We start from the raw sequence: 27,768 nt of genomic DNA, 5'->3' as shown, positions 1-27,768 counted from the left end.
TTCAGCGTCTCATTGGGCCTTGGCCCTCAACCTCCAAGTGAAACCAACAATAAACTTGCTGGTTCAACCCGAGCCGTCCCTGCGATCGATTACGGGTACAGGCAACAAGTAATGGCGATGCAGTGCAGAGGGCCTTCGGCAATTTGCAAATCAAACCATGCTGCATAAGGATGGGTCGTCTCGAACCGTCGTCGACGTGTGCACTCAATCTATGGTTTCTGGGGGCTGGAGGTTGGCGAGAGACGGACGAATCGAACCTAGTCGTATCGCTTCCTCGTGAGGGCTCCTCTTGTTTGCCCGCTGTTGCATCAGATTCCATACTTACCTTCCTCCCCGGCACTCCCCGTCGTTTCCAATTGGTGATCCACTGGGATCGAGTCGGGATTCCTCTTAGACTCAAGCCCTCCTCACCCGGGCGGGGTCGGTCACAAACGACTACATGCCGTGTATTTGTGTGCCTGCAGACATCAGTCTACGGTGGGCCGGCGACGTGAGAGAGGGAGGCATACATAAAACAATCATCGATCGTTTGAGGACAACAAAGCCTGTGACGTTTTAGTGCTGACCTTGATGTCCCAACGTTCAAGGCTGGCAGGCGGGCGAAACAAGTCCGTAGTGCCGACGACGTCCGTCGCGCATATTTGCTGGAAAGCGCCGTCGTCATCCCTCTCTGCTCCGTCGGCATGCAGAAGAAACATATGGCGCAATAGGTGTCGTATTCGGCGGGAAGGATCGGCGCATAGCAGTGACGGGACGAGACTGCTGACTGCGACAGCTCTTTTCTTCTCTTTCTGAGCAAGTCTTTGGGTAGAGAACGCGGATCGGCGCCTGTCAATGCCTTTACTAGTAATTAATTGCACACAACATTGAGAGTATGTTGCAGTAGGCCAGCATGTAGCCATGGCCTTCCTTTCCATCTGTTCCTACAGCCTACAGCCTACCGGCCAGGTCGTCCGTTATGCGCAATCCATGTAAGCGCCTCGAGGCGGCAAAAAGAGGCAGCGAGAATCAATGCTTAAGCGAGGCCTTACTGGCCGCACACCACCCCTACCATTGTCAAGTCAACGAGGGCGGCAAATGAGGAAGATCGAAGACGAGGTGAAAATTTTCTACCGATCGTTGAAAACTTGAAATGGAGGAGGATTGCCTTGGCTCGGTCAAGGAAAACCAGGCGGTTTCTAACTTCCAAGTGAGTGCAGTGCGCGTCCCAAGACCGTCGTAATACCAGTCCTGTAGGCTGTATGCGCGCTCAGATGAGATGAGTCTCTGACCAGGTTCTGTAAAATTTCATGTCCAGAGCATTCCCGAACCGCGGACCCCGCCTGGGAAATAACACCGCCCAAACTTAGCGATTGGTTGGCATGACAAGATGGAGAGAACAGACGAGAAATCTCTTCAAACTTTGCATACAGTAGCAGAGATTACCAGTTGAGCTGCAGGGTGACATGACGACAATAACAATAATAAACATCAAAACGAATTCGGGGTCCGGAAGTTAGGAGAAGGTTCATGTCGCGCGGGTGGTCGTGGCAATAGCGTTGAGCTATGCTTACCCACGTGGTTTTAGCAGGAGGGGCATGGGGGGCCACGAGGGCTTGGGGGGTTGACGGAATGATCATGTTTGTTGATGTTGGTAGGACCTTTGACTTTGCACGTTGATTATTCCCATTAGCTAACAGGTGCATTACCTTACGACTAGCCAGCCTAGCCGTGGTCTGGATGGGCTGACTGCGCTCGATTTGGATATGGATTGGAATTTGAATTTGGGCTGAAGAAGTTCAGTTGACTGCTTTCTACCGCTACCCTTCCCGAAGCCTTCCTCGGACCTGGACTGCGGGATATTCCTGCCACAAGGTTTTGGCCTGGCAAAGTCAAGCCCCTCAGGCTTCAGGGACACACGATGCAGCAATGCTCTCCGATCGGATCAGTCCACGTCAACAACGCACGCAGCTTTCAGCCGGGAACCCATTGGCAAGCATAAGAAGAGGTAGTACAGCTTATTTGCATACATACAAGCACACTTTACGTAGGCATATGCAGGACGGCGTACTGCTAAGGGGTAGCAGGAAAAAAAGGATGCTTCGGGTATGCCGCTTACAACAACTACATCATGTACCTACATATGTCTCTGTCCGGTTCTGGAAGCTAGCCACAGAGACACATAACAGGCGCCCAAAACAAAGCAGAAGAATAAGAAACGAGTAAGGCGTTAGGTTGAGCTCCAATCAAGGCTCTGGCGGCATTGGCTCTTCAGCACGCCATTGATGATTTGGGTGATGATGACCTCTCTATTTGGCTTTCTGACTTCCGACTAGCCCTTAAGCTCCACCCAGCCGTTAGAGGGATGAGGAAGACGCGGTTGGTCTGCCCTGGGTTGGCCCGGCTGGGCGGGGTTGATCCAGATGCATGGATGAATGTAGAATAGAGACAGAGTTCGCCTAATGCTGAACCGCCGTAATACTGGGCAAGGGTCCTGCTTGTTGGGTGATGTTATGAGCTGGAATCAGATAGAGTGAGCGAGGGAAAACCTCTCAAATATAGCAACTCACGACTATTCGAGATGTACCTAAGAGATCACCCTAACAGCCGTTTCTACTGGACCGGTTGCCGGAGGCGCACATTGACATTGCATACTTGTCTGTTTGATGGTTGGTCGTACATATTAAGCCCCCCTGTGTATGCGTGCATGAGCGCTTTTCTGTTACATAGCCGTCGATATGATTGTCACGCCTCACAGACTCAAAAAGAGCCCTACGCCGGAGCCAGCGGGTAGACCCTGTGTCTCACGCAAGAGATGCCATTCAACAGGCCAGATCCCTGGAGGCAGGAGGGTGAGTCGCTTCAGACTACGGAGTACGGCACTATGCAACAAGTGGGAAAAACTTAGTTAGATACACAGCAAACATTGGCAGCCCATTAATGATTCAATGGGTTCATTCCTGCCACCTGATTGGTCTGAAGATCGGTGCTGTTTCCAGACCCTTGAACGTTCCCATCGTGAAAAGACAACGAACTTGATATACAAGCCCAAGCACCAGGCCTTACCCATATCGGCAGTGCCCGATGGGGAGAGAAAACCAAATGAGATCGACACTGAGCAGACTCTGGGGAAAAATTAAGTTAGCATACCCATTGCTAGTTCATGGAGCCGTGGGCCTTTGGGCCAGCATTTGCCAGCGCACTATTTAGTATACCCCATAACTATGCGGAAATATCTCCGCAAACGTGAGACTCCCAACTGAAGTCGGACCATTTGGGTGCTGATCTGGGGAGAGCTCCTGAGTTCCCCATCGTCACACGCATAGCTCGCATGAGGAGTCTGCAAAAGTATTAGTCATGATCAGCCGGGTTCGAAGCTGGGCATCACTTTCCCATGCGTTCGTGACATGATTTCGAGAGGGGCTGGCATCTTAGTACGGAAACACTGGGCGGAAGAGAAAGAGTATCAAGTTGGAACGTAGCGGAAGTGGTAAAGGTTGAGATCAAAAGGTTCTCACATTGTTTGCTTGCCTGCCTACCGATGTCTCTTGACAAGGTAGGCTGGTGATATATCAAGTAAGCTAGTCTAAATCGCCAACGAGCAGCCGAGGTTCGGAGTGATTCTCGAACTTCACCGAAAAGGTGATTGTGCCCAATTGGCACGCTGCGTCGTAGCCCACCGTCTTCATGCCAGATTCCTCGCGTTTTCCCGCGTTCCGGAACCCTCGAATGTCCAAAGGGCGTCAAAGGGGGGCCCAGGTCACTTTGGACCAGGCCTCCTCGACAGCTCTCTATGCTGTTCCGCTAAAATCACAATGATACTCCAATATGTATCATAGTACACCATAGTCCCAAATCCAGGTGTCCCAGAGTGCGCCGCTCGTGTAGAACATCAGATGGCCGATTCCATGCCTTCCCTAAACTTTTTATGATGCTGAGCTCCGGTATATGCTTTTATACAAACAGCTGTTCCATACCATCCTCAGGTAATGGCCCAACGTTCAACTCCCATGTAACAAAGTGAAAGTAAAAATAGTAGTCGTAGTAATGAGTCGTGTCGTTGGTTGAGTCATCCGGAAAGCCGAGATGGGGTATAGTGTTGAGTGACGAGTTAAATCCAATTTAAAAGGCAAAGTAGTGCAAAAGAAGTTGAGTGTTGTTGTTGTTGTTGTTTAATAAGAGCGGCGACGTTGCACCTTAGCATGTTCGAACGAGCTGGCGTAGTCTCTCAGCTGCTTCTTCGCCTTCTCGGAGAGCCGTTTCGAGTCACTGCCAGTTGAAGAGTTGCTTTGTAAGGAGCACAAGCTGCTATGCGAGCTGGAGGGCGTGAGGGCCCGGCCAGAAGACGCCGATGTCAGTTCTGACCTTTGGGCCAAAGGTGACTGAGGTTGAGGAGTAGAGCCATAAGGCTGAGCATTGCTGAAGTCGTACGCTGGTGAGAGGTAGAATCTGGTGGACGATTTCGAGGTTGCCCAGGAGTGTGACGAGGCAGCGAGGCCGGGCGAGCTAGCTTCGGTGCTCATGGTCGAGGGAGCTGATGACTCAAAGTCCGAAAGTCTGCAGGACTCGGAGCAGTAGGTAGCACCATCTGTTTGTCTATCACAGGACAGGCAGAATTGGTGGTCCCAGGACTGATCGAAAGACATGGTGACTGAAGGAGGGGCTCGAGTGAGTGGTCGTAGGTAGTGTGGTTGGAATCGATCCCCAACTACGTAAGTTGATAACGCAACGTTGACTAGTAGGCCGACCTAAACTGTCCAATATCCGATCTGGTTGTTTACTGGTGGACCAAGAAATATTCGAGATCTTCGGTTCCCAAGGTAGGTCGTAGGTATCGAGCAGGGCAGGGCAGAGTCGACAGGATGATAGTGGAATAGGTTGGTTAGAAAGCAGTCTTGTATGATGTTGGCTCCTTGGAGTGTATGTTTTTTAGAAGTACGATAGAGTTAAGTTGAAGAGAATCAACGAAGGTGGTGAAGAGTAGAGCGGTATCCAAATAAATAGAAAGAAAGGCTTCAGGAAGCGGAGGAATAGAAGACTCATATGTATTGGGAGATGTTCAGTCACTGGACGGAGGCTTGTCACTTAGTCGACCTTGTACCTCGTGTATGTGAAGCAGCGTGAAAAGGTACTTGTGGACTCTGATATTCGGTTATCCTTCTGCAAGATTCCCAAAAGATGGTGTGCTTTCAGCGCCGAGGACCCAGAGTCCAAGTGACATGGAAACCGGCGAAAAAGAGTGGACCACTGCAGTGGTGGTGAATTCAAGAGAGCATGCGCTACGGGAGTAGGGTGTGCTTAACAGAGACCAGTCCAAAGTCAGAGGGGGGTACTTGGAAGCAGGCCTTTGCTGCTCACATTTGCAGGTACTGTGCTCAGTGAGTGCTTGCCTGGGAGGCCGACCCTGATGGGCACTCGCATGAAAAGGCTCATCAGTCCTCACGCAGTCCGCAACAGTTTTCACAGCAGACACCCCTCCCCCTCCCCCCCATCCCAAGCCAGTTAGCGCCTGCAGTAGCTTGCTGGTAGGGTGTGTGTGCTCAGCAAGGGGTATGCCAAATAATGGGAGGACACCGGCGTGCGCCGTCTAAAACAGAGTCGAGCCTCGAGACAGAAGAGTTTTCCCTTGTCCTCAATGGTCACCAGGGGTGGCACGGACTAGCGCCGGCTGAGAGCAGGGGCCCTCAGGCGGGGGGGGGGTGTCGATCTGCTGAAGCAAGCCCCATGGTGTGCTGCTATGGCTAATCTCCCAAGTGAACGAAAATCCTGCGAAGGGTGTGTCGACAGAAAAGCTGCTCTCTCTCTCTCTCTCTCTCTCTCTCTCTCTGCTCTCGGTCCTGCCCCCAAGCAGGCAGGGATACTTGCAGAGGGTTACGTCGGCAGCCAAGAAAAGGACGAAGCAGGCTCCAGAGTACGTACATTCCTTTGGCTCATTCACCCATTCACTCACTCAGTCCACAGCACAGTCCAAGCGAGCTGCTGTCTCTCCCAAGCGTACTGTGTTTTAGAAGTTTCGTTCTGAACTGTGAACTCTGTGGACGGATGTACGTGCCTACGTGTGCGCCTTGAGGAGAATACCGTGCCGTTTCTGGGTGAATCACTAGCCAAGTGACTGCTTCCGATATGTTGACTTTCCTTCTTTTTGCTTTCCTTTCCAAAGAGAGAAATGGCCGCATTACGCTGAAAAAAGAAGATACACAGCGACGGTGCCACAGAGGGACTTTGCCCAGTCTCCCCCTACTCTACCAGGTTGCAGCGTACTTCATTGTCTCTGCTGCGCTGCATGTAACTTCACACCACCACCACCCAGGGTTACAGGAGAACCGCCCGTCCCACTACTGTATGATCAGGACGGAAATGGGAAGTGGACTGACGGCTCACAACGTGGGGGTTTCTCCTCACCACCCCAGCGGCAAATTGAATGATGGTCTGATATTAACTATTGCATCTGGCCATGAAACTAGCAATTGCGAACCACCTGATGATTGATTGATCGCTGGAGGGCCTGATTATGACTTTGCAATCTGTTGAATAGTCGTAATGTAGGCAGTATGTAGCAGTGGTTGGAGTGGAGTTCAGTCTGTCGTTTCCTTCAGGGCGACTATCGTGCTATGATGCAGCAGTGCAACGCCTGGTGCAGCGGTTCGCTGATAGATGCATGTTTTCCATATTTCATTGATCAGCAAATCTTTGTCTCTGGAGGCTGTCATATCCAATGGTGATTTACCCGCCAATCGTGGACCGAAGGGTGTTGCTAGTCTTGGGGTTGGTGTCTAAGGGGCACGACACGACGCAACGAAGCCAACTATGAACTACATGTAATCACACCACACATGTGGATTGCTATTGCATGGCAATTCTAATATGACGAATCTGCCACTGGTATCACGACCGTAAATCAAGATCAGGACTGTTCTCGCAACGGAGCTCGGGATCTGTGCCTGATAATTCCATCCTCTCCCTCCAACTTGTTTTGTACAACCTCAACCTCCGGAGCCGGCGCCAGCCCTCTCTCTCTCTCTCACAAGCCACCCAGGTCGGACTCGGTGTGATGATTGTGCGCAACATGATCTATAGGTCCGTGTCTTGGAGGAGAGCTTGGAGATGATATCTCGGGAATCGTCTATCTGTCTAGCAACCTTAAAGCTTCTCCACCCAGATGCTAGCACATCGCGTGGGAGCAGCAACCCGTCACTTTTCCATGCTCCTTCATGATGCCATTGTGAGAGGCTGTAGCAGTGTTGCTCCTGCTCCGCCCAGGCTCCATCATGGCATGGGCGAAGGGAACGGGAGGGAGCCCTCTGCCTACTTCTGAACTCACGTACTGTGCGTGCCTGCTGTGCCGATTGAGCTGTACCTTACATTGGGGGCCTCTGGTTCCTAACATCGAGCGACCAATGGAGGTGCTCGGAAGAGCAGCAAGACGCATCGTGATTGGCAGGGTCTCCTCTCGGATTGCCCAAAAGAGAGAGCGAGAGAGATAGTGTACATATGCCGATATGGGTGGCCCTCTCTCCCTTTGTCCAATGGCAGGGGATGACGACACCCTGTGCTACCCGACGATAGCTGTTGCATGTATGTGGGATGTATGTGTGTGGACGGGAGAGCTGGACAGCAGAAAAGAAAGCACACTGGTGCCTGTCACCCCGGACTCTCAGGTTCGCTGCTCCACCTTTCCATCGGCAGCACTAGCATGTTAGATGGCTAGCCTGGACAACCACCATGCCCGATTCGATTCTTCCGGCATACACACGCCGAGATGCTCTCCTCTTTCTGCTTCGTGAGATGCAATCTTCAAGCCAGCCATCATCCGCTAACCTCACTTACGTACTAGGCCTATCTCTTCACACCAATGACCGCCTGCATGAAGCATCGCTCACTAGTCAGCTTCTTGCCTCTTGCCAAGCCGTTGATGAAGCATATCTACACGTACAAAGACTGCCAGCCTCTCTAGACGATCTGTATGGGTGGTGAGCCACACACACTCTCACACGCACTCTCACACACATATGCCCGAACCTCTGTGTCGATGGAATCATCCCACGATGATGCCGTTTGTGTGGGTTTACGTGTGAAGAAGGGTAGGTAGTGAAGCGTCATTTGAGCCGAGCGATCTAGGGTCCTGCATAGATATCCGTCGGCCTGCTCCCTGAAGTCACGCCTCGTAGGCAACGCAGGGTGCGTCTGCGCCCCTCTCACAACCCACCACATTGTCTACTAGCCTCCGCAATATGCACACTCCACAATGCATCGCTCCTTCCTGTCCGATGATCACGGGAGTGTGATTGGGACATGTGGTCAGGTGGCGAGGGGAGAGAGCCACCCCGGCAGCAGTAGCACTAGAAGACTAGCCTCCAGAGGGGGTGGTGGTCATTGTTTGATGTTTGGAAGTGCCAATAGGGCTCCGTCTAAGAGCCGATCCGTTATTCCCAATCTAGACGGTGGATGGATATTGGGTGGTACGGGTGATGTCAAAGAAGCGGACGACACGGGGTTGTCGCGGGTACTGAAAATCACTATGTGAGACAGACGAGGGCTGGCAGCTGGGCAGCAACCGGAAGGCGAGTGCGCCGACGTTGCGATGATACTCGCAAACTAGGACTATCAAGCCCCCCCCCCCAAAAAAAAAATTAATACGGCCTTGGCCAATGAGGGGCTCCGGCTTGGCCAGATCTCGGGGCAGCTGAGGATCAACCAGCTCCAAATTCGAGACGAGACGTTCGTTGATAAGCGAATATAGTAGCAGGCAGTAGTGTCCTATCCTCTATGCTGGTGGGACATACCTTGCATGATGTCTTCCTGCATCCCAACCCGTGCAGGCAGCTCGTCCTTTCTCCATCGTACCGATAATGATAGGCACTCCCCACTGAAACATCAACAATACTGCCGAATAACGCGACAGCCCATGAAGCATCGGTGGATATCTACCTACGTCTTGGGCGGGCCTTTCGTCTTTCGCAAGTGCAAGATGACGGCAATGGCGGAGACTCGCCCACGACGCGGTGACTGTACTCTGTTTGCGACGATGTTTACGGTTACGGCGGCAACAACCTACCCGGCCCCAAGCCCCGGGTATAGGTATACAATAGCATCGCCTACTATGGTGTGCAACTTCACGGCTCTAGCGACTTGCTAGGTATGGTGGACTACTGCCTAGGTTGCAGATGGTGATGTCGGCAACGAACCCTTTTTACATTAGGTAGGTTGTCTAGAATCGCTAGGATTGGGTATAAACCCAGCAGATAAGGAAGGAGTCTGACTCGCCGAAGCGCAAATAGATAGACGCCGAAATCCCATCACCATCCATCAATTCCATGTAGAGCGAGCAAGACAAGCCGTACGTGTCTCCAGTGTCTGCGACGTTATCGCAGGTCCACTGGCGCCCGCACCCGCAGAGTGCATGGGCATCCATCCCCACCTCCGAGTTCGTCCAGTAGGTATGTATTGCACATGTTTACTATCTCCTATCATTGGTGTGAACGTCATCGTTGTGCCGAGCCATATCTCATCGCGCCCAGCTTAGTTGACGATACGATCAATACAACCCCCCATTATGCGGGAAATTAAGACCACTCCTAGACTCCAAAGGCAACGACATGATATAGGCCGGCAGCACATTGCGATAGGACAGGCCCCAATGAAACGGCATTCGACGATGCTATCAACCTTGATTGACTGAGCGAGATGGCGCTTCGCACACAAAGTCGAGAAGTCGAACATCTCCCGAAGATCGGATTCGTACTGCCGAAATGCTGTCATGTAAGGGCGGCGACACCATTTCCCCCCAACCAACATTGGGTTTGAGGTCCGATGGGAAGAGATGAAACTGAACGGGCTCGCCCATGAGCGGCCCGTAGCCCAGTCCACTCAATCGGGTTCTCTCAGTGGGGTTTCGGTTCGCTTGTGGCTTTGTTTTCAGGGTTGATCCCTTGAGACATGCAGCGAGTCAGTGAGCTGAGTCGGCGACCTCGAAGACATCCGCGACGACATCTATTACCACTACTCACTCTTTATTGCACCAGCCATTTTCGTTTACGGCATACCCAACAATAGTCTGTCTAGATCAGACCTCAAAGACCAAATTCTCGGGAAAATGTGTCTCATGCTCGGACTAGGTCTCAAAGCCAAACCGAACCCCCGGGACAGATCACGATCTTAGGTATACTCTGGGGAGTGCTGGCATACGACAACTATTTCGGGGTGACCTACCCTTACGGATATACACTGTAAGGGTATCTAGATCACTCAACAATAACTCCGGCACTGTGCAGATTGTTAGCTGTGTCTGTGTATTGTATATACACATCCAACACCCGCATCAATCCGAACCAGTTCGGGTCGGACAGGGCAGAAGACAGGGGCCGTCGGCGCTCTGCGGGAGCCAGGTAGAAGAGGCCTTATCATCGGGTACAATCGCCCTACACACACGCGCGTTCCGTGATTCACCGCGCGACCCGACTCATTCACGTCGCAAACATCCTCACACCATGAGTCACTCGCTACCCAAGAAGCTAGCTGGCGGTGGGCTACCAGACTAACTAGCTGATTAATTGTAATACTTCTACTAAAAAAAGACGAGGACAAGATGTAAGATGTTGTTTGATTTCTCCCGGTCTTGCGTGCCCATGCTCCGCCCCGTGGTAGTATTATCTCTCTCTCCACCTGCTTGACAGGGAGCTAGATATCCTTGATTAAGTTGCTGTCAGTGCGTGCTCTAGTGGCCCTATTGCGAGCGTCAATGGCGCATCTGCCAAGAATACCACCAAGCGACCTCGTTAGGGTTGCAATATTGAATTGCATTTACACAATGCTGGGATTTGAGATTTAGAACCCATGGGTGCTATAAATGCGATTGGTATGCGAGATGTGGTCTGGGACGAGTATTTCGAGTCACCCATCATGAAGGGGAATGACATTCGCCACCAGCAGTTCATGCAGTTAGAAGTGCTTGCAGGAGCACTGCATATTATCACGATAGTATTGGGCTGAAAAGGGTTTGGTGTTGATGATATGGTTAGCCCTCGCCCTCCTTCGAATGCTGCAGGTTGGGAGGTTTGTCCAGGTTCTGTCTATCGATTCCTTCAAGCCCCCGGTCTAAGTATGCATGTACATGGAAAGAGGCGTGAATCTATTCAGTTGAGATTGCCAAGGGGAGTCGAGCCTCGCAGACTTGTAAGGGCCCCGGGTATCTCTGCTAGCTATTTTGGAGATGACAGACGATCATTACAATAACAGGACACAGCTGGGTCGCCAATACGGTGACTTGGGACTTGGGTTTTCGATGATCGCGGGCAAATAGAAACGCTGCGTTATGGTTGGAGACATTGTGCCTTGCTGGCAGTATAGCAATCAAGAAAAGAATCAACTTTAGATACTACGTTAATACATATACGAGATTCTCAAGAAGGAAATCAAGTCATCTTTCCCTCTCCCGAGCCTGGGGCTCATGTAACATCGCCGCCAACAAGGTTTCTCACGTCAGAGGGTTGCAGCTTGCGGCTGCACGACGGTCAAGAATCTTGCCAGGGACACAAGCGGCGGCGGAGGACTTCTCGATTTACCCAAGCCCCGAGGGCTATCAAAAGATCGGAGTAACTCCCCCTTCGTCGCCAAGCCGGCCGAGTGCCTTATTTCCGTTTGCACCCCTGGCCCGCAAGAGTCACAATTACTACCTTTCCTGTGCCTGTTGGGACTTGGCTCAGTTAAGTCTGTATTAGCTCATACAGACCTCGATCCCTCAATGCAAGGTAAGGTACTCCGTATGGTGTTTCGTTATGCTACACAAAATATCCCTCTATATCTGCCAAAGGTCCCTTGTGACGGAGTTGCCAAGCAATTAGTTGCAATTTCTTACTCCAAAGCTATCAATCGAGCATGCTCATCAGTGCCATAGCCACGATTACCATTTCTGTCCCTGAAACTCCGAAATACAATAGGTACACCTCAGAAATTAGTCGTTGTTTGATAGCACAGTCAGCCGCCAATAGTCGCTCCCTAGTAGCTGGGTCTGCCTATCCTACCTACATACCTTGCTACGCTTTGAAGTTGGTGAGATTTGGCACAAGGGTAGGCCAAAACCGTGTTCGCATATCTGATTGGTTCGCTTTCCGAGAACAATTCTTTTTCAGGCCACGGTCGATCCGTTCTGGCGGATCTCTGTGCTTACAGTACACAGCCAGCCAAGCACGCAAGACATTTCATGGGGAGAGTCTGAGCCGCGTTCGAACTTGGCCTCTTTCAGGCACTGTGCTATGAATGGTTCTATATCGTACAGAGGTTCAAGCAGGCTGTCTTGGTTCTTCACGTATTCAACCACCTCCCACGGTCCGCTTTCTAAGTCAAACTCCAGATAACTCGCCAAGACCAGAAGGATGGCACGCACCACTTCATCATGATGCAGCGCCAGCGTCCGTTGCAACGACTCATGACTCGGAGAGGAAGGAAATTGGTGGCTTATGCAGCTAGCGACAAGACCAAAGACGGCTGGACGAATCGTCGCCGTCATATCCAACCCCGCATTCTGGCCCCCCTTGACAGTGGGTAGTGTAAAGTCAGCAAAGTACGTGCATACATACGCCTCCTCTGCAAACACCCTGCTGGTTGAGCCCAGGGAGGCATCGTGGGGTTTCGCTTGCACGCTACCAATCTCTTGACCCAAGTAACAAGAAACGACGATACACACTCATGCTCGCTATTGGCGGTGGGTTCCCAGCTACGACGACTGAGACAGAAAAGCAGAAAATAGCACAGCGCAACTGAACCACCAGAGGGCTGCACCTGACCACGTTTTCTCCACACTAGCACCATCAAGGTTGGCCGATCTACACTACAGGCCACAGCCAAAATTGCACTACCCAGCTGCCCCAGAATACTGTCATTTCAGCCGCCCTGGCCAGCTGGCCGTGCGTGCTAGGCTCGGTCTAGTGCAACTACATATGAACATCATCATACCACTAGATGTCTTCATAGAACGACGCCTCTCCTTCGACAAGATAACATGGACGGACGGCTACTTACAGCATCCATCTATCTAGTAGTATTTGCCGCATTCAAAGTTTAGTGTTTTTGCTTGCTATCTGGTAGCTGGGGAGAAGCACGATCTTGCATTGGCCCGGAGCTGGAGGCCGAAACAAACCAGTCAGAGTAATAACATTCCCAATGCGATTTGATATCTGAGCAACTATCCGGAGTACAGCGGAGACATCCCATATAGGAAAGTCTTCGTTCACACAAACAAGCCTGGGTGGTTTGCCCAACATCATGAGCTTATCATAGTTCGTCACTATGTACTTACCAATCAGCGCATTACCGGATTCGTCAACATCCCCCAAGCGAACACTTTCGTAGGTAAGCACTATGTGGTATGCTCAACCATGGTTGGGCGTGTTGGAGGCCTTGCACGAGCGACTCGTCATGCTACACAAGCCTTGACTGTCCAGTCAAGCGCAAATCGCATACTCCTTCTGTCTCGGCCCGTTACACCACATACACAGCAGAGGCAAAAGCCCAGTCTTGCCCGAAATAAAAGTGCTTACAGCATTGTCCCTTGCTCATTGGGTGGTGGCACGGTTCTTAGTTGTGGCGAACAACCCTTGAAGGGCTCTAGGCTGGTCCTATCCAATGCAGCTGGCTTCTTCTGGAAACAGGAAAGCAGCTCACACGCCCACTCAGCTATGAGAATTATGCATCATGCCCAGGTCCAGAGATAACGGCCAACATACATACATACATGCTATATTGCACACCACCCCCTCTCTGTGCCCTTGCAAGCAGCGAGATAAGCAATATGCTATGGGTATTCCAGTGGTCACCACCCTGTCGCTGTTGCTTTTGGGTGTCGAGATTAAAGACGGCTGCAACAAATCTATTGGCTTGATATGGACGGTACCTTGCTCTAGTTCGCAACGCAGATATCGATCCAGCAGCATCCCGTTTTCCTGTTTTCGTGAGAACAGGAGGGGCAACAAAAGCACACACGCGAGAATCCTGATGGAAAAGGTATGCGACTTCGTCGCTACTTGCGTTTACCTTCACCGGTTGAGTTTGCTACAAATCTGCATCCCGCTCGCTTGGGAAGGCCTAAGCCAAAAGAAAGGCATCCATCTGCCGTGGGAAGAGGCCTCGCGGACACCGAAAAGTTAGGTCGGTGGCTTTCGGGAGCCCAACTGAGACGTCAAAAGCAGAATGCCGCTGATAGGACAGAGACAGGATGGTGCGGGGGGTTCAAACCCATCACGCACGCTTAGATTCGGCTTCATCGCTTTTCGGTGACCTCTCTTACATGCGGGTGACTGCAGCATCGCACTTTTGTGTTGCCAGCCGGAACTTTTTCAGCAGATGCGATTGGCTCAGCCAAGCCATTCATGAGGGCGGTTCTCTGCTGTCGGTTGGTAGGGTAGGGTAGTAGTAGTATCCGTAATCCCACAACCGGCTCTGTTTGTTTGTTTGCTGTCGACTGCACGCGTGCGGTGATCCTACGCCGTAGGAAGATTTACGAATACTGTATTTACTAACTCACTCCCAGCAGGCTGGTACGGACGGCACGATGTCTTTGCGCGCGCGCGGGTGAAACACCTGCATCACACACGCAAAACAAAAGTGCTTGCTAGGAGACAGGGACTTTTCTTCTACCCGCACGGCACGTCAACCATCGCCTCGGGGATCAGAATGGGGATTTCACTCCCTCTGTGCAATTAGCTATCCCAGCCCTTGCTTCTTTTTCTTCGGCTCATGTCTTGTCCCAAGAATTGGTTGGGTGGCTTGCTGGATATGAACTGAACCCCTAACCCCTGCAACCGAAAGCATAACCACATGGGCGGTAATGCGTGTCCCATCCTTCTGGGCTCTGCTAGGCTGGGCGTCTGGCTCAACGTGGTATAACGCCATCTCAGAACGCCCATGGGGCCTGGCTTTCCGTGGGCTCTTCTTCTTGATGTTACTTTTTATCAGCTTGCCGTAGCCCTTGGTTGGCTTATTGTTGTTGGCGTTGCTGGGATTAATGCTGCGCTGGCAAGGTATCATGTCCTGGCCTGGTCTCGCAAGGATTCGAACTCGATTCACAAGTCGGCTTCGCTAGTACTCAGTACTAGTCCATAGCCGAGCATTATCATGTCAGGGCTGACCAGCGCCGGGGTCAGGTTATCATGGGTTCTTATGAAACAAACAATCCTTATGCCGAAAACAATCCTTGTCGATAGTAGCCCGTCACCAATCGCTTGGGCGGCGCAAGCAGGGGGAGGCCAGGTCTGGGACAGTTATCTATCAGCCAGTGCTGGGAATGATACAAGATTTGCGGCAATGTCTGTGTGTAAGTAGGTATAACAATGGTAATTTGGGAACACATGAGTAATCACAATACACTGATGGACGAAAAGGTCTCAGATAAAGCCGCTTTTGCTGGACCGATGCCAAGCGAAATTTGCTTGTGTCCATTGGAGCGCGTGACGCCCCATTTCACCTGACCCGAGAACTCGAGGCTCTCGAAACGGATGAGCGAGTTATGAGTTCGTCCCCGAGTGCCCGCAAAGTATTGCCCTGCCCGCTTACTCTTACTCACACATTGGACGGACTCCGCCGTGAAGCATGATCTGACGGGCAACGGCCGGGGGGCAAAGCACCTGAGTCCAATTCTCACCGCCGAGAGAATTAGGGGAAGAGAGGCCTGGCTAGCGAGGTCTTACTGCTTACGAGAAAATACGACGTCTCACCACGTGCAATATGCTCCGATATTGTTATCGTGCGTGTGTTTATTAGCCTGGAAGGTATCAGGATCGAGGACATGGGTATTGGATGTTTACTACTCCAGAGAAGTCGGGTACTACTACTAGACGAGGCCTCGGCACACCGAAGATCAATATAACGCTTACATACACGCATCGTCATGATTTTCACGCCATCGCCCGCCATGGCGCAGATGCCTTTGATTTGACATTGAGGAGGGGGGAAGAGGGGGTGCAGTGCGGTAGGTGACAGGTCCTCTGCTTCTGGGCGCAGCAGCAGGCAGTAAAGTGAGTACTGCAGCAGCAAGCAGCTCCCTTTGTTTTCTTATCCGGGTTCCCCAACTGTACACCAGAGTGTTGCACCCTTGCTGCCCTTGGGTTTTCGGTATTGGTTAAAGAACCAACCAGGGGGGCAGTAGAGAGATGAGGGGTAAGGGGGCAATTCTTTCCTCTTTCTTAGTGCTATCAGGTCGTCAAGTCGCTCGGGTTACACAGCAGTAGCATAAGGAGGGGAGCGTAGAGGAGGTGGTGGGAGAGTCCAGAAGCGCCCAAAAGACCACTTCTCCTCTCTTATCTGTTGCCTCCTAGGCTCCTCCACGTTGCAGGCATGATGAGTGGATCGCCGTATTCTGACGAGCGAAGAAGACCCTCGTTGGCCGGCAGCGGTTGCAGCCAGCCAGCAAGTCGTTCGTTGCCACACAGCGCCCTGAACTGCTGTCGATCAGCTGATGAGGCCTGTTTCCGTGAAGCATGATCGCATCAACGATGATTGGACAATGCGGTCCCTTCCTTCGGAATTGCCAATTAGACTTCTCGCCCAAGCCATGCTGTAGAACACCAGCGGCTGCGGATTGCGTTGGAGCGGATGGAAATTTTCAGAATATGCATGCACATCGGCAGTAGTTAAACGGCCTCATATTCTGCATAGGGAGTAGACAGAAAGGAAGGGGGTGATAGCGCCGTCTAGTCTGTTTCATAGTATTCCATCAACGTAGGGGGCGAGCGTGCCACGACAGTCCTCCTGCTTCGTCATCACGCATGTCCGGCCTCGAACAAGGCGACAGGGACTCCCAGCGAGGGCCGCGCGACGATATCGGCCTTGTGAAGCTGTGCCTCCCAGTCTCCGCGATATTCTAGCCGTTCGTATCGCTGCAAGATGCGGACCACTGCATATCTCCCGTTAGCTAGCTGCATCTACCCCAACCTGCCGAGCCTGACACCAGAGTCGGAGGAGGGGGAGGCGAGGGGGCGGGCGATGGAATAGAGGGAACGTACTGAAATAAGCCATCTCCGTCATGGTAAAGTCTTGTCCCACACACTATGACACGGAGGCATTCCCGTTAGTACACATACCTAGAAGCGTGGCGAAAAGAAAAGGAGAAGGGATGGATGGATGCGATAGGCCAAGTGTATTACTGACGATTCTGGGGCCGCCGTTGAAGGGAAGGAACTCCCATGACTTGGGCTGCCAGCTGTACCACCGCTCCGGGCTGAAGATCAAGGGGTCCGCGAACTCGGCCGTCACCGGAGGGTAGAGGTCCCGCCGCCGCTGCATGACGTAGGGGCTGTAGGCGACAGTATCGCCCTTCAAGACCGCGTTGTCGGACCTGCCCGGTCCACCAGGTAAGGTGGTATCCTGTTCAGCGAATGAGCCGTCAGCATACACTGCAAAGCAGGGAGAGGGAGAGAGATTTCGGAAGTAACCCCTAGAAGCAGCACGTCGGGAGTCGTTTGGACAATTAGGTTCCGCATTGCTGCTCAAGGTGATAAACATCATGGGGGCGATGGGAGACTAAGGGGCACGAACTTGCAGTGCGGCCCGCATGTTGTAGGGCACGGCTGGATAGAGACGCAGCGTCTCGTTGAGCATGTAGCGCAGATAGCGCAAGTTCTTCAGGTCGTCGTATGTTGGGGCCTTGTGTGACCCGACCGTCGACAGGACTTCTTCACGGAGCCGCGCCCAGTTCTCGGGATAAGCCGCTAGTTCATCTATATTACCGAGTATATGTGAGCAGTTGAGGTGAAAGGATGATGGATTGTAGGAGTTTGTTGTTGGTGGTGTTGACGAAAGGGGGTTGTACACTGAGATATGCGTTACATAGGGTGTATAGGAGAATGGGAGGGAACGCACAAAATGCCCATGACGGCGTGCCGGCGGTGGTATCCCGTCCGGCGAGCAGAACGGCCATGATCTGATCCCGTATCACCTTCGGATCCCGCCTGAAGCTGGCCTATCGACCCTCGGCGTTAGTATTGTTCTTCAGGAGTTCCAACTATCTCGAAAGGGGATATAGGCAACTCTACAATGAGCCGTATAATCGACCCTCTCTGGGGACACTGGGATCCGAAGGGAACGAAACCAAAGGTTGCTTACTAGGCCATGCAAGAATGTGAAATCATTATCAGACTTGCCAATCTCTTCAATTTCCTCGGCGGTCAGGGTTAAGGTCTTCTCGACGAAAGGCATAATGAAAGCCTCCAGAGTCTTGATTCCACGATAGTACTCCTTGCGATCTATGAAGGCGTCGAATGGGCTAGGGGAATCTATCAGTTGGACATTGATACAACAAGGTGACGGGCCGGGATCATCCAGAGATATCGACTCACTACATCATGACTATACGCATCTGCGTCTTTTGGACCTCATCAAAGGCCTTGATGAAAGCCCTTCCGGGCTATTCTATTTTAGTTTATGGGCACGTAATGAAACCTCAGATCGGCGAACTCACTTCTCGAGGCTACCGGCGCTGCGGCCCAGTAGGAACCGTAGTCATGTCCAGTGTGGCTCGATAGAGCAACCCCATCAATTGCACTGTCTCGCCAGAGCGCGGCAACTGGGCCACGAAAGACTGTACACCGCGCTCGAACTTGGCGAGGTCGCTGAATTAATTCTTGATGAACATCGGCCGGATGAGGGAACGGCTTCCGTGCCATAATTCCCCATCAGTGCTGAAGATGCCATTTCCCCTGGAAAACAGGTTGTGCTTAGCTCCAAGTTATAGGGGTAAAGGCAACACGCAAGTGCCATAAGACCTACAAGAACGATTTCCAAAGGCTATGGAAAGTTGGTCCCTTTCCAAAGTCGGCGAACTTGGTGGTCAATATTGTCTTGATGTGATCCGGGTCTCTCGTGATGAGGAAGCGGTTGGATGGGGGAATTTCAAACTCGATGACGTTCTGACTGCCCGGCGGTGGCTTATTGTATAGCCTCATATAGAAGCCTAACAGCCTGTCTTCTCTTTGGGCCTGGGCGAGTTCGCTAAACATCCTCCATACTGATGTCGTGTTAGATAGGAGTCAAAGGACGCACGATATCTGGGAGGAGAGACTGACCGGAGACAGGATTGGGGGCCACATTGAAAGCCCGCATGCCGCCTAGTCGCTTTATCCGCAAGTTTCTCTGTACTTGCACGACTGTGGATATGAATTCGATGCCATCTATACGTCGGATTTGATAGGCCAAAAGCAGCCAGGATGGCCATCGAGAAGGAGCTGAGAAGCACAGGTCAACCAGGACGCGATCGATACCTTGAATATTTAACCTAGTGTAGCCACCATGCTTCTCCTGAGACGCTCCTATGCACCATACTTAGTAAAGGACCAAACAACATGGGCGCTCATCCTGTAGTGAGAGGGGAGAGCTGGGGAAATAAAGTGTGCAGTCGCAAAACACTTGCTCGAATGCACTGCCATATGCGGACCATAGTTGGGCTATGCGCCTCGATCATAACTACTATATCATACCCCAACCTCAGGTGTGAAAGTGCTTGGATCAATATGCATTTACCAGACCTACATTCAGTGTATTCGGCCTCGCACGTAGTATATACAAACAGTATCTCGGGCAGTTTAGGTGACTCACTTGAGCTGCTAATCGATCGATACTGTTCTGCCATCTTAGAAGCCGGCCAACTTCCTAGGTTACTCACTTACACAAGGTTTGGTTAACACGAAGCTGTGACGAATCTATGTGGTAGATATCCCCATGCCCCACGATAGTTGATAGTTGCCCGAGTGGGGGCGCTTAGCTGCGACGGGCTAGCAGATATGGAGACGGTTACCGGTGAAAGTTTCTTCCTGGAGAAGCCTGACCCCCGGGACGACCTCTACCAGCCGTTAGGAGGTACCTGCCTGGAGGAACGGAAGCTTCAGTCGGGTGCTTGCAGCGTAACCGTACATGTAGCTACTTGTGCAGGCCAATCGAATAGTCCTCGTGGCCGACCGGTTAATCCCGATATAGCAAATAGCTCAAACAAAACACGGGGCACCTGTAGGCTGTACCAGCACCAGCACCAGCACCAGCAATTTTCTAACTGGACTAGCAGATGATAGCATAGTGCAGCGTAGTGCAGTCAAATCCAATCACGAGCTACTATCAGATTCAACCTCCAGAAAAAATCACAACTACGGCGACGTTGTTGTTCCTCCCCTCTTCCTCACCGCCATCCCAATTCCTTTCCCTCCCACCCAGCAATATTTTTGATTGATCGCGAAGCACAGCTTCATACCGTCAAAAATGTTCAAGCTCGCCCGTAGCCGAGCTGCTGCCACAGCTCTTCGATCAGTCAAGGTATGTCTTATCTACCTATGCATCCCGCACGACAACCTCGTTAGGGGCTTGCTCAACATGATCACTTGCTAACCCACACTCTCCTTCTACAGCCCCAGGCTTCGACTGCTAGATTCCCCGGCATCGCCCAGCAACAACGAAGGAATCTGAGCATACACGAATGGCGCTCGGCCGACCTCCTGCGACAGGTACAGAGACAATGAACATGGCCCCAACTACCTTCAACGCATCCACTTAATTTTGTTTCTTCATTACAGTATGGCATTGGTGTTCCCAAGGGTTCCAACGCCACGTCCGCCGCCGAGGCCGAGCAAATCGCGAAGGACATCGGAAACGACGACATGGTCATCAAGGCCCAGGTCCTTGCTGGTGGCCGTGGAAAGGGTAGCTTCGACAACGGCCTGAAGGGAGGTGTCCGTATCATCTACTCTCCTACCGAGGCCAAGATGTTCGCCGACCAGATGATCGGCCACAAGCTTGTCACCAAGCAGACCGGAGCGGCTGGCCGCCTCTGCAACTCCGTTTACATCTGCGAGCGCAAGTTCGCCCGCCGCGAGTTTTACCTGGCCATCCTCATGGACCGTACCAACCAGAGCCCCGTCATCGTGTCCTCGTCCCAGGGCGGTATGGACATCGAGGGTGTTGCCAAGGAGAACCCCGACGCCATCAACACTACCTACGTTGATATCAACACCGGTGTCACCGATGAGATGGCCCGTGATATTGCTACCAAGCTTGGCTTCAGCGAGCAGTGCATTGAGGATGCCAAGGACACCATCCAAAAGCTGTACACGATCTTCCGGGAGAAGGATGCTACCCAGATTGAGATCAACCCCCTGTCCGAGACCTCGGACCACCAGGTCCTGTGCATGGACGCCAAGTTCGGCTTCGATGACAACGCTGACTTCCGCCAGAAGGAGATCTTCAACTGGAGAGACACTACCCAGGAGGATGCCGATGAGGTTCGCGCTGCTGAGTCCGGCCTCAACTTCATCAAACTCGATGGTGACATTGGCTGCCTCGTCAACGGTGCCGGTCTTGCCATGGCCACCATGGACATTATCAAGCTGAACGGCGGCCAGCCCGCTAACTTTTTGGATGTCGGTGGCGGTGCTACCCCTGCGGCCATCAAGGAGGCCTTCGAGCTCATCACCAGCGATGCCAAGGTCACAGCTGTCTTCGTCAACATCTTCGGTGGTATTGTGCGATGTGATGCCATTGCTCACGGTCTTATCAACACTGTGAAGACTCTGGACCTCAAGATTCCCATCATTGCTCGTCTGCAGGGAACCAACGTTGAGCAGGCACACAAGCTCATCGAGGAGTCCGGCATGAAGATCTTCTCGATCGATGACCTCCAGAGCGCCGCTGAGCGGGCTGTGCAGCTTTCCAAGGTTGTCAAGATGGGTATGTTCACCAATCCGCATACATCAATGAATATCGCTAATATGAGACGCAGCACGCGATATGGATGTTGGCGTTGAGTTCACTCTGGGTATCTAAACATAAGGATGGTATAGACTCGGACTCATACTGTACTAACTTTTTCAGACCCATATTCGGTTGTGCGATAGGATGGCAGTGGAAATAGAGTTGGGCGGCCAATGGTCGGTTGCATCGCGTCTGGGTCTTCCTAATTACAGTTGTGCGTGATGAATTGCATTGAATACCCTGATACTCGTCGATGTTCTCCATTGGTTCAGTGGTGGTTACTCCGCCGCCTGATCTTATCCGTGAAACATAAGCCCCTTTTTCTCACATGACAACCCAGTTCCTCCGACCTTTATAGGCGGACGTGTACCTTCTACACCACATCGCTGCAACGATTCTAATTTCCAAAGATCTTCGATTTTACCTTCTTTCCAGGCACTAGCACGGCTGAGCTACTGACCAACTCCGATAGTTCTGTACTAATACGTAGCGAAACTCGTTGGGCTCAACGTCGTCCATGAACAACAGCATGAGCCTTCTGAAGAAGTACTTCGCAGGGTCCAGGAGGGCAGAAACCAGGAGGAGAACGACAGCCAAGACGATGATGAGATGATAGAGCCAGTTGAGAAGTGCCGCGATGACGTCCAAAGCCTCAAAGATCAAAGTCCGAGTGGTAGAGAGGGATCCGATGGCCATGCTTTCGAGGCGGTGGGACGGCTGATGCTGCTGCTCCTCCTGAGCCTCCTGACCTGACTCCGACTCTGACTGCGAGTCCGACTCTGACTCTGACGCTGATGCTGAGACAACGGAGGGCAGTTGGGGGCCAGGTAGGTTGGTGAGATAGATTTGGTGGTCTACCCACGCCTGCTCGCGGGCCTCGTGTGCCAGTTCGGCGGCGGTTTTCTGACGCGGAGGCGGGATGGGCTTGCGGCAGTTGCGGAAGGGGGCAAAGGGCCGCTGCTGCAGGCTCGGGCAGAGCTCGTGTCCCCACTCGAGTTCTGGGTAGACGGGCCATTCGTTCTGATAGGCAGTCGCTGATAAGGGTTGGTGCTGCTGCTGCTGCTGGGCCATGGCGGATGACTTAGGTAGTCTAGTTGTAAAAAGGGCGTTATTGCTGCTGCTGGTAGATATGATGGGGATATTAGTTGGCTCTTGGTGTGTTATCCCCCCTTTCTTCTGCTTTTCTAAAGAAGGGGCTCGAAGAAGAAGAAAGGTTGATGTGATGTTTGGCACTGAACTGGGAAGGCGAGATTTGCAAGATCAAATGAAAGAAGCACCAGATGAGCGTGGGCAAGCAAGAGTACTTGTGTAGATGGAAGATGGACTGTCAGCGGAACTATGGTTGAAGCAGCTTGTTCCGAGCAAGAGCAACCCCAACAATCTCCCCAGCGGATTGATCTGGCGGTCCGGGAAGATCTGTATGGTTGAGGGGCTACAAGCAGATGTTATCCCAGTTGTTGGTACAATCAATCAGTCGATACTCAACCACGACGCAGGCATATTTGAAGATCTCCTGGGCTCTCTAGGCATGGATCGTGACTCCAACTGGGTGTTCGTTCTATTCGCCTGGGTTCCAGAGATCTCGTGAAATTACTCAGCTAGGCACCCTGGTTATTGTGGTCTATCAGACATATAATGCGAATCAACTCAAGCAGGTCCATGGCTTGGATCGAACACTGTTCACATGGTTCCTTGAGTATGGGATGGTATTCATCCCCTTCCTGAGATGGTTCTACCAGGTAGCTTTCAGGTTCGCAATACTCTTTATTGGCCTACTCAAACTCTCCATTTACTCTTCCTCATAGGGCACAATCCAAATAATATGCATACAGGTAGTTTGTCATTTCTACCAAAACACTCACCTGCACCTGTGGACGGGCGTAAGGTTTTTGCCGCCGCAGTGTGCACAATACCATTGTTACCAAATCGCCCTCGTCTGAACGCGGTGTCTAGCATCATCCACTCCCACCTCGACCAACAGTGTCGGGCCAGGGTTTACCTAATCCTTCGAAGGTATAGCACAGCGCATTGCATGGTGCATAACCCCGAGACGTCAGCCGTCCAGAGCTGCCAAGGGCTTAGACTATGTTCCTCCAGCGCCTACCTCTGCTCCCAATATGACACAGGAGTTGTAAGCCCTATAAGGCTGAGGAAACTTGCTGCAGACACTTCCACCAAGCCTGGTGCACGTAGTATTGTATATCCAAGCGGGTCGGGGCCCTGGTTACACGGAAATCCCCAATTGGATGCTTCTATATGATGCTGCTTGGGTTCGATCATACCCTCCCTGCTTGCCATGATACAAAGAAGATGACGGTCGCGCTGCAGATTGTCAGCCCCCAAGCAAAGCCCTTTCCATTCAAAGCAACCATATATATTACCTGGGCAAGGCAACCATCGAAAGTCATTTATAATGGCAATAGTGCTCTCTGGCCCCCACAGGCAACCCACAACCCGCAACCCTCCCCGGATTGTTGGGGTCAGACATCCAACATACAATGTAGTTGGCGATATTGAGACGACAAGCCAGCCGCACACCGAATGCTACCCACACGTATGGGCCACCAATCAGCCGGACGCGAGCTATAGAGCTGATCCCCCGTTAGCTGTACTATTTCGGGAGACGTCCCTGTACCTAAAAAAGTCAGGGTAGGGGGTAAGAGGGTAGGGCTTTGCTCTCCCGTTGGTTTGGCTACTGCCGCCCGTCCTTGGCATTATGATTGGCAAACCCTGACCTTGGCAAAGCTTGGGCAGGCAAACCGCTACAGTATCAAAGGTCAAGCTCTCGCCTATTCATACATATGCCTTGTCGTAGATAACATCAGTCACATATGAGGATAACAACGTGTTATTGGGGTCGCGAAATGGTTTGCTCGAGTCAGCAACTTTCGGTATGCACGTTGGGAGTCCATGTTGACATACACAGCTCCAGCCCCCAGTCGTTAACCCACACCCCCTTCTCGGCATTTCCAACTGGCATCCTTTTATGTCACCATGATGCCTGCAGGACTATACGCTGTGTCGGGCAGCCTGACCGACGATCATGGACTCTACGACGGTGTATATAAACACCGCCTTGGTACCTCCTTGGCTACTATGGGGACTGACAGACAGCCCATGCATGCATAAACCTCCCATCGTCCTAGTCCTACTTGTTGAGGCCTTTTTATACCGTTCCCTTGTCCATCTCTGGTATCGTTATTGTTTCGGTGCACTGTCGGTCATCTTGTGGCTTGCCACATAATAATCGTGCGACCGAGACTTGCTACGCGCCAGCCGAAGACCGACACATCTCCGTCGTCGCAAGAGTCGCGCGGATAGCCTTGGATAGACGTGAGTAACCAGATTATTCAACATATATATATATATAAGGTAAGTAACCCTCCGCATCGGAAACATCTCCAATTGTGGGTGTGTATGTGTTCTTAACCTGGCCGTTTATTAGCTGGTTCATCGAGACAAACTGCCCCAATATATACTTAATATACCTCCTACCATGGCGCCACCCATTTGCCCGTGTTCACTATGCTGGGAAGGCATCGGTCACCCTCCTGTAAGTGAACATCCATACTTTCACAACACCAATGGGAACAAGTTGTTAACACCAAACTAGCCAAAACCAAAGGTGTCTAAGCCAAAGGTGTCCTCGACGAAGAAACACTGGTACGAGAGGAACGATGCCCCCAAAGTCTGGCAAAGGCGGCGGCTCAGCATCGAGAGCACCGCATCGGATGCCGTGCCTCTACGCCTCGCCGAAAAATAATCGCCCACCACCGCTCTGGAGCTATTGTCTATTTCGAGCGAGTCGTTTTTGCATTTTGGATGGAATTACAACAGGGGCCGACAATTGGGATATCTTTGGCGCAAGGGCCGGCCGGTTTGGGTATAGGACAGGAGTCTGGAGCAGGTAATTTTATGAGCGAGCATGATGATTGCAACGAAGTCACCAAGTCATGCATAGAAAGGGGACCATGGGATTTGTTTTTGGCCAGTCTACTTCCTATTTTGCCAACAATTGAAAGCCAGCTAGCTGCCAGCCTTACCACGCAAGACTTCGTTCGGACTTGTGCGACCCCACAAAATGTGGCGATGGTCTGACCCGTGCCCCGGCGGAAGCGAGAGAGAAAGAGTTCTGGAGAGACGATCTTTCTTCCATCGAAAAAGCCGAAGACCAAAGCTGGCCAACGGCAAGTCCGAGATGCCGACCCGATCCGCTAATCGGCTAAAATACCGGAGACGGCTCCGACGAAACATTCACGCAGGTTTACGTCACTTCGTTTCATGTCCAGCTATCCTGACAGTCCCAATTGCCGGCAGGTTTTCGAGGCGGGTGCAACGCAGAGTTACATCAACAATTCCCACAATTTCTGATACCAGAATACATACGATTATCGTGCCGTTCAGCCATCGAACGAATCCCCTTATCAGCCTATTCCATCCAATTGCCCCTTCCGTCCCGCAGCATCTAGCTTCTATCTAGATCTTAGGTACTTGCCCGTCCTAGTTTCTTGAAATCCTCCGACCTTCAGTTTTCAGCCTCACTAGGAAAGAAGAAGAAAAAGGAAGAAGACCGAAAGACAAAGCTACCCTCTTTTTCGTGTTCTACCTTTAGTGTCGAACACATCGTCATAATCCATAGCAGTGCTAAAAAACGTAAGTATCTCTAGATTCACATGTGAGTGCCTTTTCTCTTTTCTCTTCTCCCAGCGTTCCTTCAGGCCTTCGATTCACCAGAAGATATTAACAACGAACCCGATTTTTTCTCATTCCGCAGGACGACATACTTGCAAGTTTGGGCACAGATATGGGTGCCGGCGTTGATCCCGCTATCCTTGAGGCTCTGGCTCTTGACCCAGCAGTCACCCAAATCGCGTCACATGGAGGCTCGGGCTTCTCCTCTACCTTCAAAATCACCTCTCGCGGCGTCGCCAACGGCGATGGAAAGGACGGCGTGAAGACCTACTTCGTCAAGACGGGCACCGGCGCCGAGGCCAAGCGCATGTTCGAAGGCGAGCACGCGTCGCTCGACGTCATCCACGACGCCGTCCCCAACTTCTGCCCCAAGTCCCACGCCCACGGCGCCATGAGGGACGCCCCCAACCGTTTCTTCATGGCGACCGACTTCCTCGAGCTCATGTCGGCCGCCCCCGGCGGATCGGGCAAGACGCTGGCGCAGAAGCTGGGCCAGCTGCACACGACGCCGGCGCCCATCCCGGCGGGCTACGACAAGCCTATGTTCGGGTTCCCCGTGACGACGTGCTGCGGCTCGACGCCGCAGGAAAACTCGTGGAAGGCGTCGTGGGCCGAGTTCTACGCCGACAACCGGCTCCGCCCCATCCTGAAGGCCGGGGTCGCGGCCAACGGCGCCGACAAGGAGATGACCGCCACGGTCGAGAAGACGGCCAGCGTGGTCGTGCTGCGCCTGCTGGGCGACGACCACCTGCAGGGCGTGAAGCCCGTCGTCGTCCACGGCGACCTGTGGAGCGACAACCACGGCCGCGGCCGGATCGCGGGCCGGGGCGGCGCCGAGGAGGTCGTGTTCGACGCCTCGGCCGTCTATGGCCACTCCGAGTACGAGATTGGCGACATGAAGATGTTCGGCGGGTTCGGGCCGTCGTTCTGGAACGAGTACCTGAAGATCGTGCCCAAGTCGGAGCCGAAAGAGGAGTGGGAGGACCGGGTGGCTCTCTATGAACTGTAAGTGAACATATGTTTTGGACTATGTTATGTCTGCACTGACGATGGAGAGGAAACGTCGCTGATCATATTGAAACCACGCAAACAGATACCACCATCTCAATCACTGGGCCATGTTCGGGGGTGGCTATCGAGGCGGCGCCATGTCGATCATGAAGAAGTTAATCGCAAAGTATGGTTAGGAGTAATGGTGACTTATAAGTCAGGTGTATCATGAGGTTCCGGGCTTGTCAAGGTAGTGAGCGCGTTCTGGTTTATTTTGTCGGTAGGAATGGTACTGCTTATGGTAGATAAAATTGTGTACGCCATGGGGCCAAAAAGGGATCAGGAAACGGTATATCTAGGTATAATTACAAATGGTTTCTAATAACG

The 27,768-nt window shown here is 52.2% G+C and overlaps 7 protein-coding genes across 7 annotated transcripts; 3 read left to right on the top strand and 4 right to left on the bottom strand.

The window, feature by feature from the left end:
* Positions 1-4,151: 4,151 nt before the first annotated feature.
* Positions 4,152-4,625, bottom strand: PG994_001894 (uncharacterized protein; the record flags this gene model as incomplete). Its single annotated transcript, XM_066853303.1, has 1 exon — positions 4,152-4,625. One exon carries the CDS (start codon positions 4,623-4,625, stop codon positions 4,152-4,154), a length of 474 nt encoding a protein of 157 aa, XP_066721444.1.
* Positions 4,626-15,328: 10,703 nt separating this feature from the next.
* On the bottom strand, positions 15,329-15,885 carry PG994_001893 (uncharacterized protein; the record flags this gene model as incomplete). The annotated part of the gene is made up of 2 exons (XM_066853302.1): positions 15,329-15,513; positions 15,846-15,885. The coding sequence occupies 2 exons, from the start codon at positions 15,883-15,885 to the stop codon at positions 15,329-15,331; spliced, it is 225 nt and encodes a 74-aa protein (XP_066721443.1).
* An 845-nt stretch (positions 15,886-16,730) lies between these two features.
* On the bottom strand, positions 16,731-18,911 carry PG994_001892 (cytochrome P450; the record flags this gene model as incomplete). Its single annotated transcript, XM_066853301.1, has 9 exons — positions 16,731-16,864; positions 16,974-17,016; positions 17,119-17,334; positions 17,506-17,687; positions 17,830-17,929; positions 18,073-18,232; positions 18,306-18,365; positions 18,441-18,578; positions 18,736-18,911. 9 exons carry the CDS (start codon positions 18,909-18,911, stop codon positions 16,731-16,733), a joined length of 1,209 nt encoding a protein of 402 aa, XP_066721442.1.
* Positions 18,912-20,214: 1,303 nt separating this feature from the next.
* On the top strand, positions 20,215-21,771 carry PG994_001891 (succinyl-CoA ligase subunit beta- mitochondrial; the record flags this gene model as incomplete). Its single annotated transcript, XM_066853300.1, has 4 exons — positions 20,215-20,268; positions 20,361-20,456; positions 20,526-21,675; positions 21,728-21,771. 4 exons carry the CDS (start codon positions 20,215-20,217, stop codon positions 21,769-21,771), a joined length of 1,344 nt encoding a protein of 447 aa, XP_066721441.1.
* Positions 21,772-22,137: 366 nt separating this feature from the next.
* Positions 22,138-22,770, bottom strand: PG994_001890 (uncharacterized protein; the record flags this gene model as incomplete). The annotated part of the gene is made up of 1 exon (XM_066853299.1): positions 22,138-22,770. The coding sequence occupies one exon, from the start codon at positions 22,768-22,770 to the stop codon at positions 22,138-22,140; it is 633 nt and encodes a 210-aa protein (XP_066721440.1).
* A 2,425-nt stretch (positions 22,771-25,195) lies between these two features.
* On the top strand, positions 25,196-25,462 carry PG994_001889 (uncharacterized protein; the record flags this gene model as incomplete). The annotated part of the gene is made up of 2 exons (XM_066853298.1): positions 25,196-25,252; positions 25,325-25,462. The coding sequence occupies 2 exons, from the start codon at positions 25,196-25,198 to the stop codon at positions 25,460-25,462; spliced, it is 195 nt and encodes a 64-aa protein (XP_066721439.1).
* A 1,041-nt stretch (positions 25,463-26,503) lies between these two features.
* On the top strand, positions 26,504-27,578 carry PG994_001888 (uncharacterized protein; the record flags this gene model as incomplete). Its single annotated transcript, XM_066853297.1, has 2 exons — positions 26,504-27,396; positions 27,485-27,578. The coding sequence occupies 2 exons, from the start codon at positions 26,504-26,506 to the stop codon at positions 27,576-27,578; spliced, it is 987 nt and encodes a 328-aa protein (XP_066721438.1).
* Between the last annotated feature and the right edge of the window lie 190 nt (positions 27,579-27,768).

This window comes from Apiospora phragmitis (assembly GCF_038363925.1).
Source record: "Apiospora phragmitis strain CBS 135458 chromosome Unknown utg000002l:1.0-5516284.0:1.0-5523493.0, whole genome shotgun sequence".
Classification (NCBI taxonomy): Eukaryota; Fungi; Ascomycota; class Sordariomycetes; order Amphisphaeriales; family Apiosporaceae; genus Apiospora; species Apiospora phragmitis.
Note: the sequence above shows the minus strand (reverse complement) of the source record. Positions and strands in the feature narration are given on the sequence as shown.